The 12567-nt window shown below is 39.2% G+C and overlaps 1 protein-coding gene across 1 annotated transcript in view; it reads right to left on the bottom strand.

Moving 5' to 3' along the window:
- LOC106874958 (FYVE, RhoGEF and PH domain-containing protein 2) overlaps positions 1-9471 on the bottom strand; it is a 493421-nt gene extending 483950 nt beyond the window's left edge. The window contains exon 1 of the mRNA XM_052968055.2: positions 7845-9471. Coding sequence (XP_052824015.2) covers positions 7845-7869 — 25 coding nt within the window. The 5' untranslated portion in view covers positions 7870-9471. The remainder of the gene's footprint in view (positions 1-7844) is intronic.
- Positions 9472-12567: the final 3096 nt, after the last annotated feature.

Below are 12567 nucleotides of genomic sequence, written 5' to 3'. Positions count from 1 at the left end.
CTTTATGATTTGACGGGCAACATTTTTTTATGTAGTGTTTTTGGTACCGAAACACTTTCAAACTTCATATACTTGCATATTTTGTGGTATAGAACAGATAAAAAATTTTGTATCCGTAGTTATTTCACGTTAAAAATTGTCTTATTTCAATAATTTCAACTAATCACTGACGTCTATTCAGTTGAATACAGTTAGTGCTGTGACGGTGTATATGGTATTAATCCCCGTTAGTTCTGACATTTCCGATTAACTAGACTGTTCATAAACAAAGGGGAAAAAGCCATCAAAATACTTGAATATTGCCTGCACTTGTTATTGAACTGCCAGAATTATTAATGCACCTCCACCAAGTGCTTCATTTCCTAGAAATAGCAGCCAAATCTTCTTCAAATCAAACTCTAGTTTAGGGTTAGGGTTCGGGTTTTAGAGTTAGGGTTAGGGTTCGGGTTTTAGAGTTAGGGTTAGGGTTAGGGTTATGAGTGAGGTTATGGCAAAAATATACACACACATACGCACAGCGTAATTTATTATATAAACAATAGATGCGTATAAATTACGATTAAACCGGATGAAATATGTCACAGGGAATAACACACTTAACACCGGCAGAAATTTATTGTTTATAAAAAGAGCACTGACTGTATTCAGCTGAATAGACGTCAGTGATTGGTTGAAATTACAGAAATACGACAACTTTAACATGAAATAACTTGCGATGTACAATATTTTGTTAAGAAGGCTAAGAGAAAAAGTTGTTTTGTATGACACATTCTACCAGTGTCCCAAGTTTGAAAGTGTTTCGTTAAGAAAACAAGTGTTGGCCGTCAAATCACAAAGATCCAAACATAGTTCTTGAGTTCTTATTTAACCCGCCGGCTTTTTCCTTTTTTTTTTTATTTTGCTTTGTTTTCTGTTCTTTTTTTCTTTCTTTTTCGCCTTGACCGGATACACTAGCACGGCCCCATTCAATCTCAGCTTCTTTACAACAGTTATTCATCTTTTCTCGAACAATCTTTGAGACGGGCACTATTTCTCCAGACGAATCTTTCTTAGCAGGTGGTAGTTAAAATGACTCACCAACCCGTGTCCGGAGATGAAGTTGCCTGTCTCAATTCCCCTTCCACGCGTCATCCATACTGTGTCTTTCAGTATGGCTACTACACAGAAAAAGGACATGCCTCTTTCCTTATTAAAAGAAGAAGGCGGTACGATCTTAATGATGGACTCAGTCGATAGCCGTACTCTTTTCGTTTCCGACATCAGTTGTTCGACATAGGTTATAAGTCCCCTCAATTCCTCACAATGTACGAAGGCGTGTGCGACAGTTTCACTGATGCGCCCACATCTCGGGCATGTGGAGGGGGGGGGGGGGGGGGGGGAACCGTGCCTTGACAACCTCTCTCGAACTGGTAAGGCCGATCGATAGCACAGCCAAGCCAAGGATTTCTGGAAATTATCCAGATACCTCGGCCCGAATTCCCTTCCGAACAAGTTGACTAGCTGCTTCCGATCGAAGCCCAGAGCCCCACCCCCAAGACGTCGTCGGACTCGTGCTCTACCGACCCGCTATAAAAATCCGCAGTGGTAGCCTCACTGCCGGTACTACTCGCCCGAGAGAACAGAGTGAGTGCTCATCCAGGTAGAGCCAGAGATGTTTCAGCATCAGCGCAAACTTGCGCATCATCAGCTGAGGCATTCTTAACCCACCCTTTAACGGTTTCTGGCAGAAGATGGAGCGCCTCACTAGTGGTGGTTTCCCTTTCCACAAAAAGCGGAAAAGGATCCGTTCCAACTTGGTCAGCCACACACCGGAGCAAGGCACGACGGTTAGGCGATAGGTTACCACAGATGCTATAAACACCTGTACAACCTCCGCCCTCTCTAACAAGGATAGCGTCCTCTCAGACCAGGTCTGGGTTATGGCTGTCACCTTGTCTGTGACCTCGCTCCAGTTTTTCTCCATCTGGAGATCTGGTCCAAACCAGACCCCGAGCAGTTTAACCGGGCCCTCCGTCCAACGACGCTGTTGGGAGGCATCGACTTGCCCCCTCCAGGTGCCGAGTTGCAAGCTGACTGATTTATCCGGTTAACTTTTGTCCCTGCCACCGCTTCGTATCTTTTGATGGCATCTTCTACACGAGGTAGCTGCCCTTCATCAGACACGATGATGGTGACATTTACCGTAACATAGATCACGCGGGTCTCCCCCCACCCGCAATCCCCAACCTCCGCAGCAGTGGCTCAAGAGCCATAACATATGGAAGCGGGGACAGTCCTGGCGAACTGAACGCTCGATCGCGAACAGCTTCGAGAAGAAACCGATCACACGGACGACTGAATCGATGTCGCTATGCATAGCATTGATCCAGTAACGGAAAGTCGGGACCAGCCCGACCGCCCGGAGGAGCACCGCTAGATACCGATGGTCAAACCTATCGAATGCTTTAGACTGGTCGAAATTCACCAGTGCCCCACCCTTGCCAGGAACTTTACTAACCCTCTCTAAGGTGTAGCCAAAGACCCAGAGAAGTCGAGAACTATCGTTCTTATAGATGTAGGCTCCCAGGAGCTGGTGATTGATTTCCCGCGTAAGGAAAAACAAACTGTTGTGCCAACCTGATTGGACAGCTGGAAAGCGACCAATACAGGTTCGTTTAATCACGAGGTCATGTGACCTGCTGGAACTAAAAGGGCTTGTAGAGCCGACATTTGGGTATTTAAGCCTAGACGAGTCGAAACGAAAACATCTCACACATAATGACAGTGTAAATCACTTCTGCTACATATTTCCCAGTTAATAGTTAAAGTGCTTTCAGAGTGGTTACTGTTGTAATTTTGTAACATGATATTCCTGATCGAGCTGATTTACAATCAGAGACATCCCATTCACGATCATCTTGGTTTTTTTTTCACATCGGATTGCAATACCCGATGTGTCCTTCTTTGGTTTAAATTTGATTGTTATATCCTGCAGTCAAACAGTTGTCATGCATGTCTAATGAATAACTTTTTCATATCATCGTTGATCTGAGTATAAAAGTAAGAGAGTGTGTGTGTGTGTGTGTGTGTGTGTGTGTGTGTGTGTGTGTGTGTGTGTGTGTGTGTGTGTGTGTGTGTGTGTGTGTGTGTGTGTGTGTGTGTGTGTGTGTGTGTGTGTGTGTGTGTGTGTGTGTGTGTGTGTGTGTGTGTGTGTGTGTGTGTGTGTGTGTGTGTGTGTGTGTGTGTGTGTGTGTGTGTGTGTGTTTCACTACGTTGGTTCATTTTGGGGATAAGCATTGGGTGGTTTTATAAATTACGGCTGGATCAACATTGGGGAAGTAAACAGTGAATCCCTATTTAATTAGGGCTATCTTTCGATTTGATGTGAAGAAATGTCAAGTAAAAGCACATGGGTTTTGTTTACATCTAATCGGCCTGTTAAGGTTAGGGTTAGGGTTAGAGTTAGGTTTAGGGTTAGAGTTAGGGTTAGCCGATTAGATGTAAACAAAACCCATGTGCTTTTACTTGACGTTTCTTCACATCAAATCGAAAGATAGCCCATATATTTAATATAACAGGAAAACCGTACATGTTTTATATAAGATAAAGACAATCTCATTTACGAGAAAACGTAACAGTAATTGATGCACGAAGTGAGATTCGTAAATACTTTTTCACGATCTCTAAACCCGTTTCGCCATACATGCTCATGCAGATATGATGTAAATAAGTTCTCACTATTCCTGCACTGTTGCGTAATTTCTTTCTTGGCGATCATCCATCCCACTCCAATAGTCTATGGGTATTCATCACCCTCCTCTAGTCTGTGAATGGGTATTATCATCGTTTGGATGAACAAAATTGACTGAATGGTTGACAATTTCATGAGTATTTTAACATATCACCGTTTGTCACTTCCGGTTTCTATCGCAACATGCGTTCGTTTTTAAAAGAATATTTTCAGTATTTTACGACGATGGACTGCATGTTAACCTAAATCTGTTTAATCATTCTGGTGCCATTGTAAATCAAAGTACATCGTATACATGTTTCACCTTGGAGAAACTCCTTTCTTTTATTGCCAGTCATTTTATTACACACAAATATTTCGATATTAGGAGGATGAAGTTAATCTTCTGTGTTTACCGAAAGGATGTAGATATCAGAAACGTGCAGTTTCAAACGTTTGCCCTCTAAGCTCTGCCCTAGTATATTGTTAAGAACATGACTGGCTTTTGTCATAGTAGGTCAGCTTGATCAGAGCAAAGCTGAAATGTTAACTAAAACTGTCACGAACCAACGAGGAAGCCTTTATATTATAGCTTGATCATCTAGAAGTAACAGCAACGTATTCCTCAAAATACATCTTACTATCTTAAACTAAAAGATTAGAATGTGTATAGTCATTGATATTTTTTTTAAATGATTATCAAGACTGGAATTTTCTTTTTCCTGTCAAAGATTGCTCGGGTAAAGACTGAACTGACTTTAACACTAAAAGAGCCTCTGTGGAACATTGACCTGTTAGAAATAACAGCTAGAATTCCCTCAAACCGCAGTTGTCTTCAAAACGGAAGGTTACATTCGAAAATATCAAATTGCTGCATATAAAAAACGTCTTTCACTGCTCAAACGCTATCTTTACGATAGGGTATTTGTATCAGTAGTTAATAAAATTAATTGCATTTTATTAGATAACATTTAGGATTAAGGTTAGGTAAAGATATTTCAGTAATTTTGTTGTGAAGCTGTAATATTGACAAAAGCTTATTTTATGATGGGAAGGAATGTTTTTAAACAATTGTCCTTTCAATAATGCATCCTTCTGTCAGCACTTGGTTTTATCGTCAATGAACATGAAGTCCTCGAACAAACGAAAGAAAATTCTACGCGGTCGTTCGACCTGCTAGAAATAGCAATTAAAATTTTTCTCAAATTATACCATAACGTTTATGAAAACGAAATGATACTTTCGTGGATAATGTAGTCCTTGATACTCAATACTTGTGTCTGAACAAAAGACGAGGTGCTCGTGGCTGTTATGTCTTTAATGACGTGAGAGATCAACCATGGTTGACTGGGGCTAAACAGCATCATGTAGTGTGAAGGAAATCACTGTTGTTCTTCATGTAGAGCCATGATAGACTTTCATCTCCAGGACTCGATTTCAAGAAGAAGAAAAAACACCAAGCAAATTAGATATAAAATAAGGAACCTTCTGTTACAATTTCATTTACATTTCGGTTGCGTAATAGGAACGGAACCCAGTACTTGACAGGTACTTTGGTTTATCGACTCCAGAAGTATAAAAGATAAATTTCTTTCCTGGGTCATATAGACTCAAATGACCGGTTTCTGTGGTGAATATATTTCCCACTGGATGGGACGCCAGTCTGTCGTAGGAATGAATACTCATTGTTGCCAGCTTAGTGTACTGAGGAAACGTTTTACCCAAGAACACAATGTGTTGCCCTGTCCAGGAATCGTAAGGTACGCGCCTCCACACTCTGGAAGTATGAAAGAGTTGATCTCGATGGAATTTGAATTCATAACCTGCCATGAAATTGCAGTCTTATTTCCTTCAAATTACATACTTTTATCTTTAGGAATAAGAATACTTTGGATCATAACTTGCCTGAAAACCCTGCGCACCCACAGGCGAAACTCAGGGGAGTAAGGGACTGACTCAGTCACAATAAAATATATTATTAATCTCTGTTTATGGTGTTCAATACTCTTTTTCCTGACAGTCGACACTAAATAGATATCGATATATGAAGCCACAATTTTGATCGCGAGTAACTGAAATTTTGCATAGGAACATATCTTTTCGAGGAGAATACTGCGAAACTCTTCTGAAATTTGAACTTGTTAATTTGTTTTTCTGCCTGGAGTTAACAAACTGTTGTACATCTAGCATAGCCTTTGGAAACAGCAAGTTTAGAAAAATAATTCATATAGATGTAAATTAGTCTTTTGAAAAAGTTTTTAGAAAAGTACAATTTCCCGGGGAAATTGTAAAAGTAAACAATTGCAGCGTGGAAGGTGTTTATAAACCATTTAAGAAACACAAAAACCGTTAGATTCACTTCAACATTTAAATTTAATTTGCCAAACTATTCTCATCGCTTTGAGACCGCGACCTGTTCACTGACAAAATTCCGTGCTAAGTTCATCATTAGGCATTCTGCCAGTAACGAAAGAATGCCCATTATTTTATTTTGCGCAAAAAGCTCAGTTCGAACTATCGTCCGAATAGAATGAATGTAACAATTCTGAGCCAACTGAAGCAGTTTGTTCAAATTAAAATGATTGCATTATAGTTCGATTGCACTATAGTACTGCTTCAATTCCTTCCAGTTAGGCAGGGCAGTGTTTCTTTCCTTCCAATTAAACAATAAAATGTCCCCCATTATGTTAGTCATTTTTGGAATTTTTTTTTTTTTATCTTTCCACCCTAGATACCAAATTCTACCATTGGACATTTTTACTTTTCATCCCACTGGAGTCAATGAAATAGATACCAGTAATATTTCACAATCCATACAAGTTGACGAAATTGGTGTTTAACCTAAGTCGGCTCTCACAGAGCAGATCTATGATCATAGATAGTTCAACCCTAACCATCCTGTCATTTTATTTTATCTTTTTTTATTCTTTTGTTTTAAACGTAATGTTATCCATACCTGTACGATTTCTGTAAAGCCAGATCTACTGGTGAGCTACTGGTCAGCCACTTGTAATCTCTTGATTTGGAGGAATCTGGTGAAAGCAATGTTATCGCCCTCGACAATGGTGGAGTTTTCGACCATGTCTGGCATGCAAATTTCCTATCGAAACCTCCTCCTTATGGACTTCACTCGTTTCTCATCTCTTGAATCGGTGGTTACCAATCAGAGAGCACTAATAGAGATGTTCTGACGACGAAACTCTGTCCCTCATTCTATCGACTGCGGCGTGCCCCAGGGTTCAGTTTTCTTTCCTCTTTTTCCACCATATCAAACAACAGCCTAACATCCAATGCATCCACAATCAAAACTCAGAGTAGCAAGAGACTGACTCAGCCAAAATAAAATATATTATATATATAATATATACACACACATACAAACATTTGTTTTTTTAGTATCCCGGTATTTCATACAATGACAATTACGAAACACTGAAATTTTTTCGGGAAAAATAAATCTCTTAAACTCCCCGACGACCAATTTCCGTAACCTTTTCCTTCCCTATGAAGTATGGGGCATCTATATTGAAAATTCTGGATGATTTTAAACATTGGAATGCTGCATAGAACGTGCCCTCCCTACCCTACATACTAATTTAGGTATAAGGCCAGCAGTTTTAAGGGAGCCAGTTTATTCTATATCATCAACCGCAGTACAAGACTGGTATTTTATGTTATCAACCCTGGAGGGAGGAAAGGCGAGTCTGGCCTCGGAGGGCTATGAACTCAAAAAGTAATGAGCCAGAACAAATATCGCAAGTAATCTTTTCCAGTCACTCTGACGACTGGGCCATTCCGCCTTTTCAAAGTGTACAAATCAGATTGTCTTGTACTATAACACATTAAATATTAGCTTAATTACTTCAGCAATTATTTATTATAAATAAAATTTGACTTTTTTTTAATTCATTAATTCTTGGCCAAAATTGTAACTTTATTTTTTCGTTGTCTGGGATTTGAACTAAGCAAAGTTAACATCGGGAAAATTCCTATATTACGACAGGTGTTTCGATACGAAGATGAAAGTGCGGGTTAAAATTTTGAAAGAAAACTTCATTTAAACAGATAATATTAAATGTAAATGCCATAATGACTAAAAATAAAAAAACGTACAAAAAAAAAAAAAATCACCTACCTGACATGTCTTGATGTAAAATCATATTTTATACACATTTAAAAATATATACATCCACTGGAAATATAAATTCGTATCTTTTGACATGGTAAAACTGTCAAACAATTATATAAAATTAGTTAGATGATGGGACGACTGTAGCTTCTTATTAATCCTATTAGCTGCTTAAGTGAAAATAAAACCAAGTTAGCCAAGAATCGAAACCGGCTTGCCAACTGGCTTCGATGAGAGTTTACTTCTTGTTTTACCTTTACGACGTTCGTTTTCGCAGTGCGTAATAATGATTGTTTTATCAATATCGGGGTTATTGAAGATGCAAGAATATATATCACTGAATGTTTGAATAGATAAGTCAATTAATAAAATTAGTTTGTTATTTTGTATGTTTTTTGCATTAGTGTAATATCTGAGAAAATAATTTAGTATTTCATGTTGAGTATCGAGGTCAGCCGATAATTTGACAACAGAGCGTGGCGGGAGACGTGCTTTTCATAAACAGAATATTTTTTTTAATTATTAATGATTTTATATTTTGGTATATCTTAATTTCTATTTTGTTTTTATGTTGTTGTTGTTGTTTTTAATGTTTAAAGAAATGAAATTCGATGGTGGGAAAATACTGAAAAATGGAAATAAAAAGTTTCATTTCTCAGGTATTTTTACACTTAAGAAAATGTTAATATTTCTAAATGTTTGTGTGTACATTTATGTATGTGATGTTTATCCCTCGTATCACCCCAGCTGGTCAAAGACATTCCGATTTGGCCATCTCGTCCTACTCTCGAGTACATTATTTAATGCGTCACCTCTTTTATAGTGTTATTTGAGAGAAATTTGACTGCTGTTTCAAGCAGGTTGAACGATCATATAGAGGCTCCATCAATGTATATATGTGTAAAGTGTGGTGTGTTCATATGTATGTGTGTGGAAATGCTGGTTTATTTATCTGTAAATGTGGTTATTTAAATGAATGTGTATAATATTAATATTTAAGTACATAATTATTTGTCTATTGTGTATTTGTCTTTACATATGAAAGTTTATTGCTATGGTAATTTTATCCTTTTGTGTGTATAGACTCCTGTTCATCTGTGTATATTTAACGGGTCTATGTTACGACGTATAAGAAATTTTGTTGGTGTTTTTTTTTTTTGTTCTTAGTATGTGAATTTATGTATTTATATTTGCGTTGTATATTTAAAAGATAGAGAGAAAGTAGATAAAGGTAATACGTAAGTAAATTGTCGGTCTTCATAGAACTATTTTCAAGTTTTTTTAAATATACAAGTTGCTATTTCATGGTTTAAGCAAGCAACAGGAGCCACAAAACACAAACAAACCGGTAAGTAGAAATTCGTGGTCTGCAGAAGAAAGAAGGGAAGGTAAGCTTCAAGGAAGATGAAAATCAAAACAGGAATAAAAATGATAAGGCATGCCAGGGATATATATATGTTAAGCAGGATCTCATCTATGTAAAAGTAAGAGGGAAAAAAATAGATGAGTGAGAGAGGCCGTCTCAGTGAATATTTTTTTGTTGTGGTTGCTTTTAATAGTTTACGTAGTCTATTAGTCGATGCCTTTCACCAAGCTAACATGTACCTGCTGCTCTTCGTACGATGATAGTAGTAACAAAACCATGCAGAGAAGGAAATATATAAATACACACACCTCATACTCTATCATGCAGCCCTCATAAGCGCGAATAAATAAATGACACACAAAGGTATAAACACGTTTCGATTTTGTTTTATTTTTATTTTATATTACATAATTATGTTAACGTTTCGTTGTTTGTGTTCAAACGGTGGAGAGTGAAAGTCTACTTTTTAACCACAGAATATTGGCCGCATTCTCACATACACACAGGATGTGACAGATTGGCAGAGACGAAGGGCATTACATAAAATATTTTACTCTCTGTACTCCGTGCCCTGAGATCAAACCCCACCTCCTTTCATCATGAAAGTGGGTCCTTCGGAGCCAAGAAAGAAAAAAAAAAAACGAAAAACAGTGATATGCTTAGGAAGTGTTTAGAGCAAGCGCCCAAGTATTTTTCAGCAATGGTAGCACACCATCAGGAGAAAGCACAATAAGGACTCTCTCTCTCTCTTTCTCTCTCTCTCTCTCTCTCTCTCTCTCAAGACACGTGTGTGTTCTGGAATAATCATTAGAGATGCTTTGCCCCATGCAGGGTCTGCAGAAGCTATTCAGAAGTTTTACAAGCTCTTCTAAATCCATTGCAAAGTTCGAAACCCTTTCGTATCAGTGGCAGGTATCTCCAGGCCTCAAAGCGTTTCGCCCCTCTACGGAAGGGTTCCACTTGTAGTCTCTTATTAACCATTGTCACCTTGAGTTGGCTTCAACTGCCGTGCCTATCCCTATGGTGGCTCTTCAGTTGTTTGGGTTCCAGGTCTATCGTCTGTAGAATATAGCGCATGGATAGCTGAAAAGGCGCAGACGCCGACTTCGATAGGAAATGAGGCCGCGTGCCATCTCTTAACAAGAGCCTTATCGACCAAGCACTAATATTTGGTTTACTTTAGCTGGTGGGAAATATTGAATCTGTCCTCCTGTACAGTGATTTCGACCGCGATAATTGTTTTTTGTACTCCTGGAGAAAAGGAACATGTCAGGTTGGAGTGATGACTCTTCTTGGGAGACGAGTATGACTTCAGTTTCACTTGCATCTCCCAGTCTGAAGCTGGGTGCAAAATAGAAAACGGGTTCCCTACCTTTTCTTTTGTCTTAGGAACCTTGTCGCCTTCCCTTAAGAGCCTGATACCCTTTTCAGATCAGTTCACATGTCAATTTCAGCAAAACCCTCGTCATACTTCCACTTGTACGGCCTTCTCTCAATACACCCGGTCAAAATGTGATTCAGGGTGCAAAGAGTTACGCAACACTGCTTGCAAAACGGATCTTCTTTGCTCCATATTTTAAGGTTATTTGGGGCTGGCAAGAGGTCAGCGACGGCACGAAGGAAGAGGAGCAATCTTCCTGGTCAGTACTCCAGAGTTTCTTCCAAGACAGTGAGCGCTCGAGTGTCTAGTCCCACCGTATCCATTGTCTCTGGTGGGCAAGTCTTACTACCTTCACATGGCGATCCTCCTCTGTTGAATCGCGGATCCTTTGCACTATGAACTCTCACTTGTTCCTGGTACTGATGTTTCCCCTCTCTTGGCGCTGTAGTTGCCAAGCTCTAACCGTCCGTGACAGACTACACCAACAATCTCCGAGTGTTTCCAGTATGCTTCTTATTGGTGTGTCTGACTTTCTCATCCTCAGATTAAATGCATTGCACTGATGACTGTTTCCTTCGTGGTGAAGTTTGTTGGCGGAGCTTAGAGGCTTTGCTGTACAAACTGTGAGCTGAAAATTGTGGGAACATCCAGTTACCTTTGCATGAATTTACTGCACAGCTTCTGCATTGCCTGTATCTGAGTCATGAAAAAAGTCATAAATCAAAAATGGCCATTGCAGTCTGGGTGTGACGCCATACTGGAAGCACCATACTTTGAACCATCCAAGTGTTTCTTATCGGCTGCTCTCATCCAGTTGTCGAGTGAGGTCTTAGTGTCTTCAGTATTACCAATATCCTTAAGGGTACGATCTTAATTGATCCCAAAGCATCGGATTCTTTTGTGTTGGATGGTTAGTATCTCAGAGCCCTGGGTGCTGAAGATGTCATTTGTCAGATTTTCTATGAGGATTCACAATTTCGCTGGATCAAACTTCATGTATGACCATATGGTTATCTTTCCAGCGAGCTAAATGTTCACCATGCCCTCTCAGTAGATGCTATCTTAACCGTTATGTCGTCTTTGAAGGCTCTGCAAACTAGATTTCCTGTGTTTTCGTCAGTTTTGGGACCTCTCGACTGCTTCCCTTCAACCTCTAGCAATAAGGTTTATGGCTGTCATTCTTAGTATCACGAAAATTGTGCACTCTGCCATAATGCTCTTTTACAGTCTCACTCACACACACACACTCGAGGGTTGTACCGAAAATAATGTATGTCAAGTTTGTATGTGTGCTTGCTCGCTATTTTTCTTTTCGCATCAAATTGCGATATAATCGTAATTTACACACTCTGAAAAGTATTTCAAGAAAATTTCATTAAAAAATACTCATTTTTCTGAAAGTTGTGAGGAAGCAACGCCAACTCGTGTGAATTTTCCGAAACTCCTCTTCTCACCCACAGAAAAGTATTTTCACAACAAATTTTGATATAATCGAAATCTACATCATCTGAAACATATTTGTAGAAAATTTCATTTAAAAGATTCCCTTTTTCTGGAAGTTATGAGGAAACAAATTTAGCACACATCTGTAGGAATAGCCAGAAGAATACCAGTCTTCATTGGCATCAAAAGCTTCCGGCAGATCAGAACAGACTTCCACACTTCTCTTCTACAAATCAAGAGTTAACTGCTGATAAATTCACTTTGCACGCACTTTCCGATACCCGAAATCTTCAACCATCTTCTCTTATGCATTCTGATCACTGTCCAATCGTATAGCAAGCTCATAGATAGTGACTAGTCTTTCTGCACAAATTAGTTCGTCCACTCACTGGCGATTCGTGTCAGTCAGTGATCGCAGTTGACGGTCTCCCATTGTATAATTTGTCTTCAAAGCTGGTTTCTCCACTTCATCGATCTGTGCACATTGCTCATGCAATTTGTGTCGTCTTCTGTGGATGTCAGACTCTTGGCACTCCTTC

Source organism: Octopus bimaculoides, chromosome 5 (assembly GCF_046866305.1).
Source record: "Octopus bimaculoides isolate indiv1 chromosome 5, ASM4686630v1, whole genome shotgun sequence".
Taxonomy (NCBI): domain Eukaryota; kingdom Metazoa; phylum Mollusca; class Cephalopoda; order Octopoda; family Octopodidae; genus Octopus; species Octopus bimaculoides.
The sequence above is the reverse complement of the archived record's forward strand: the minus strand, read 5'-3'. Positions and strand labels throughout refer to the sequence as shown.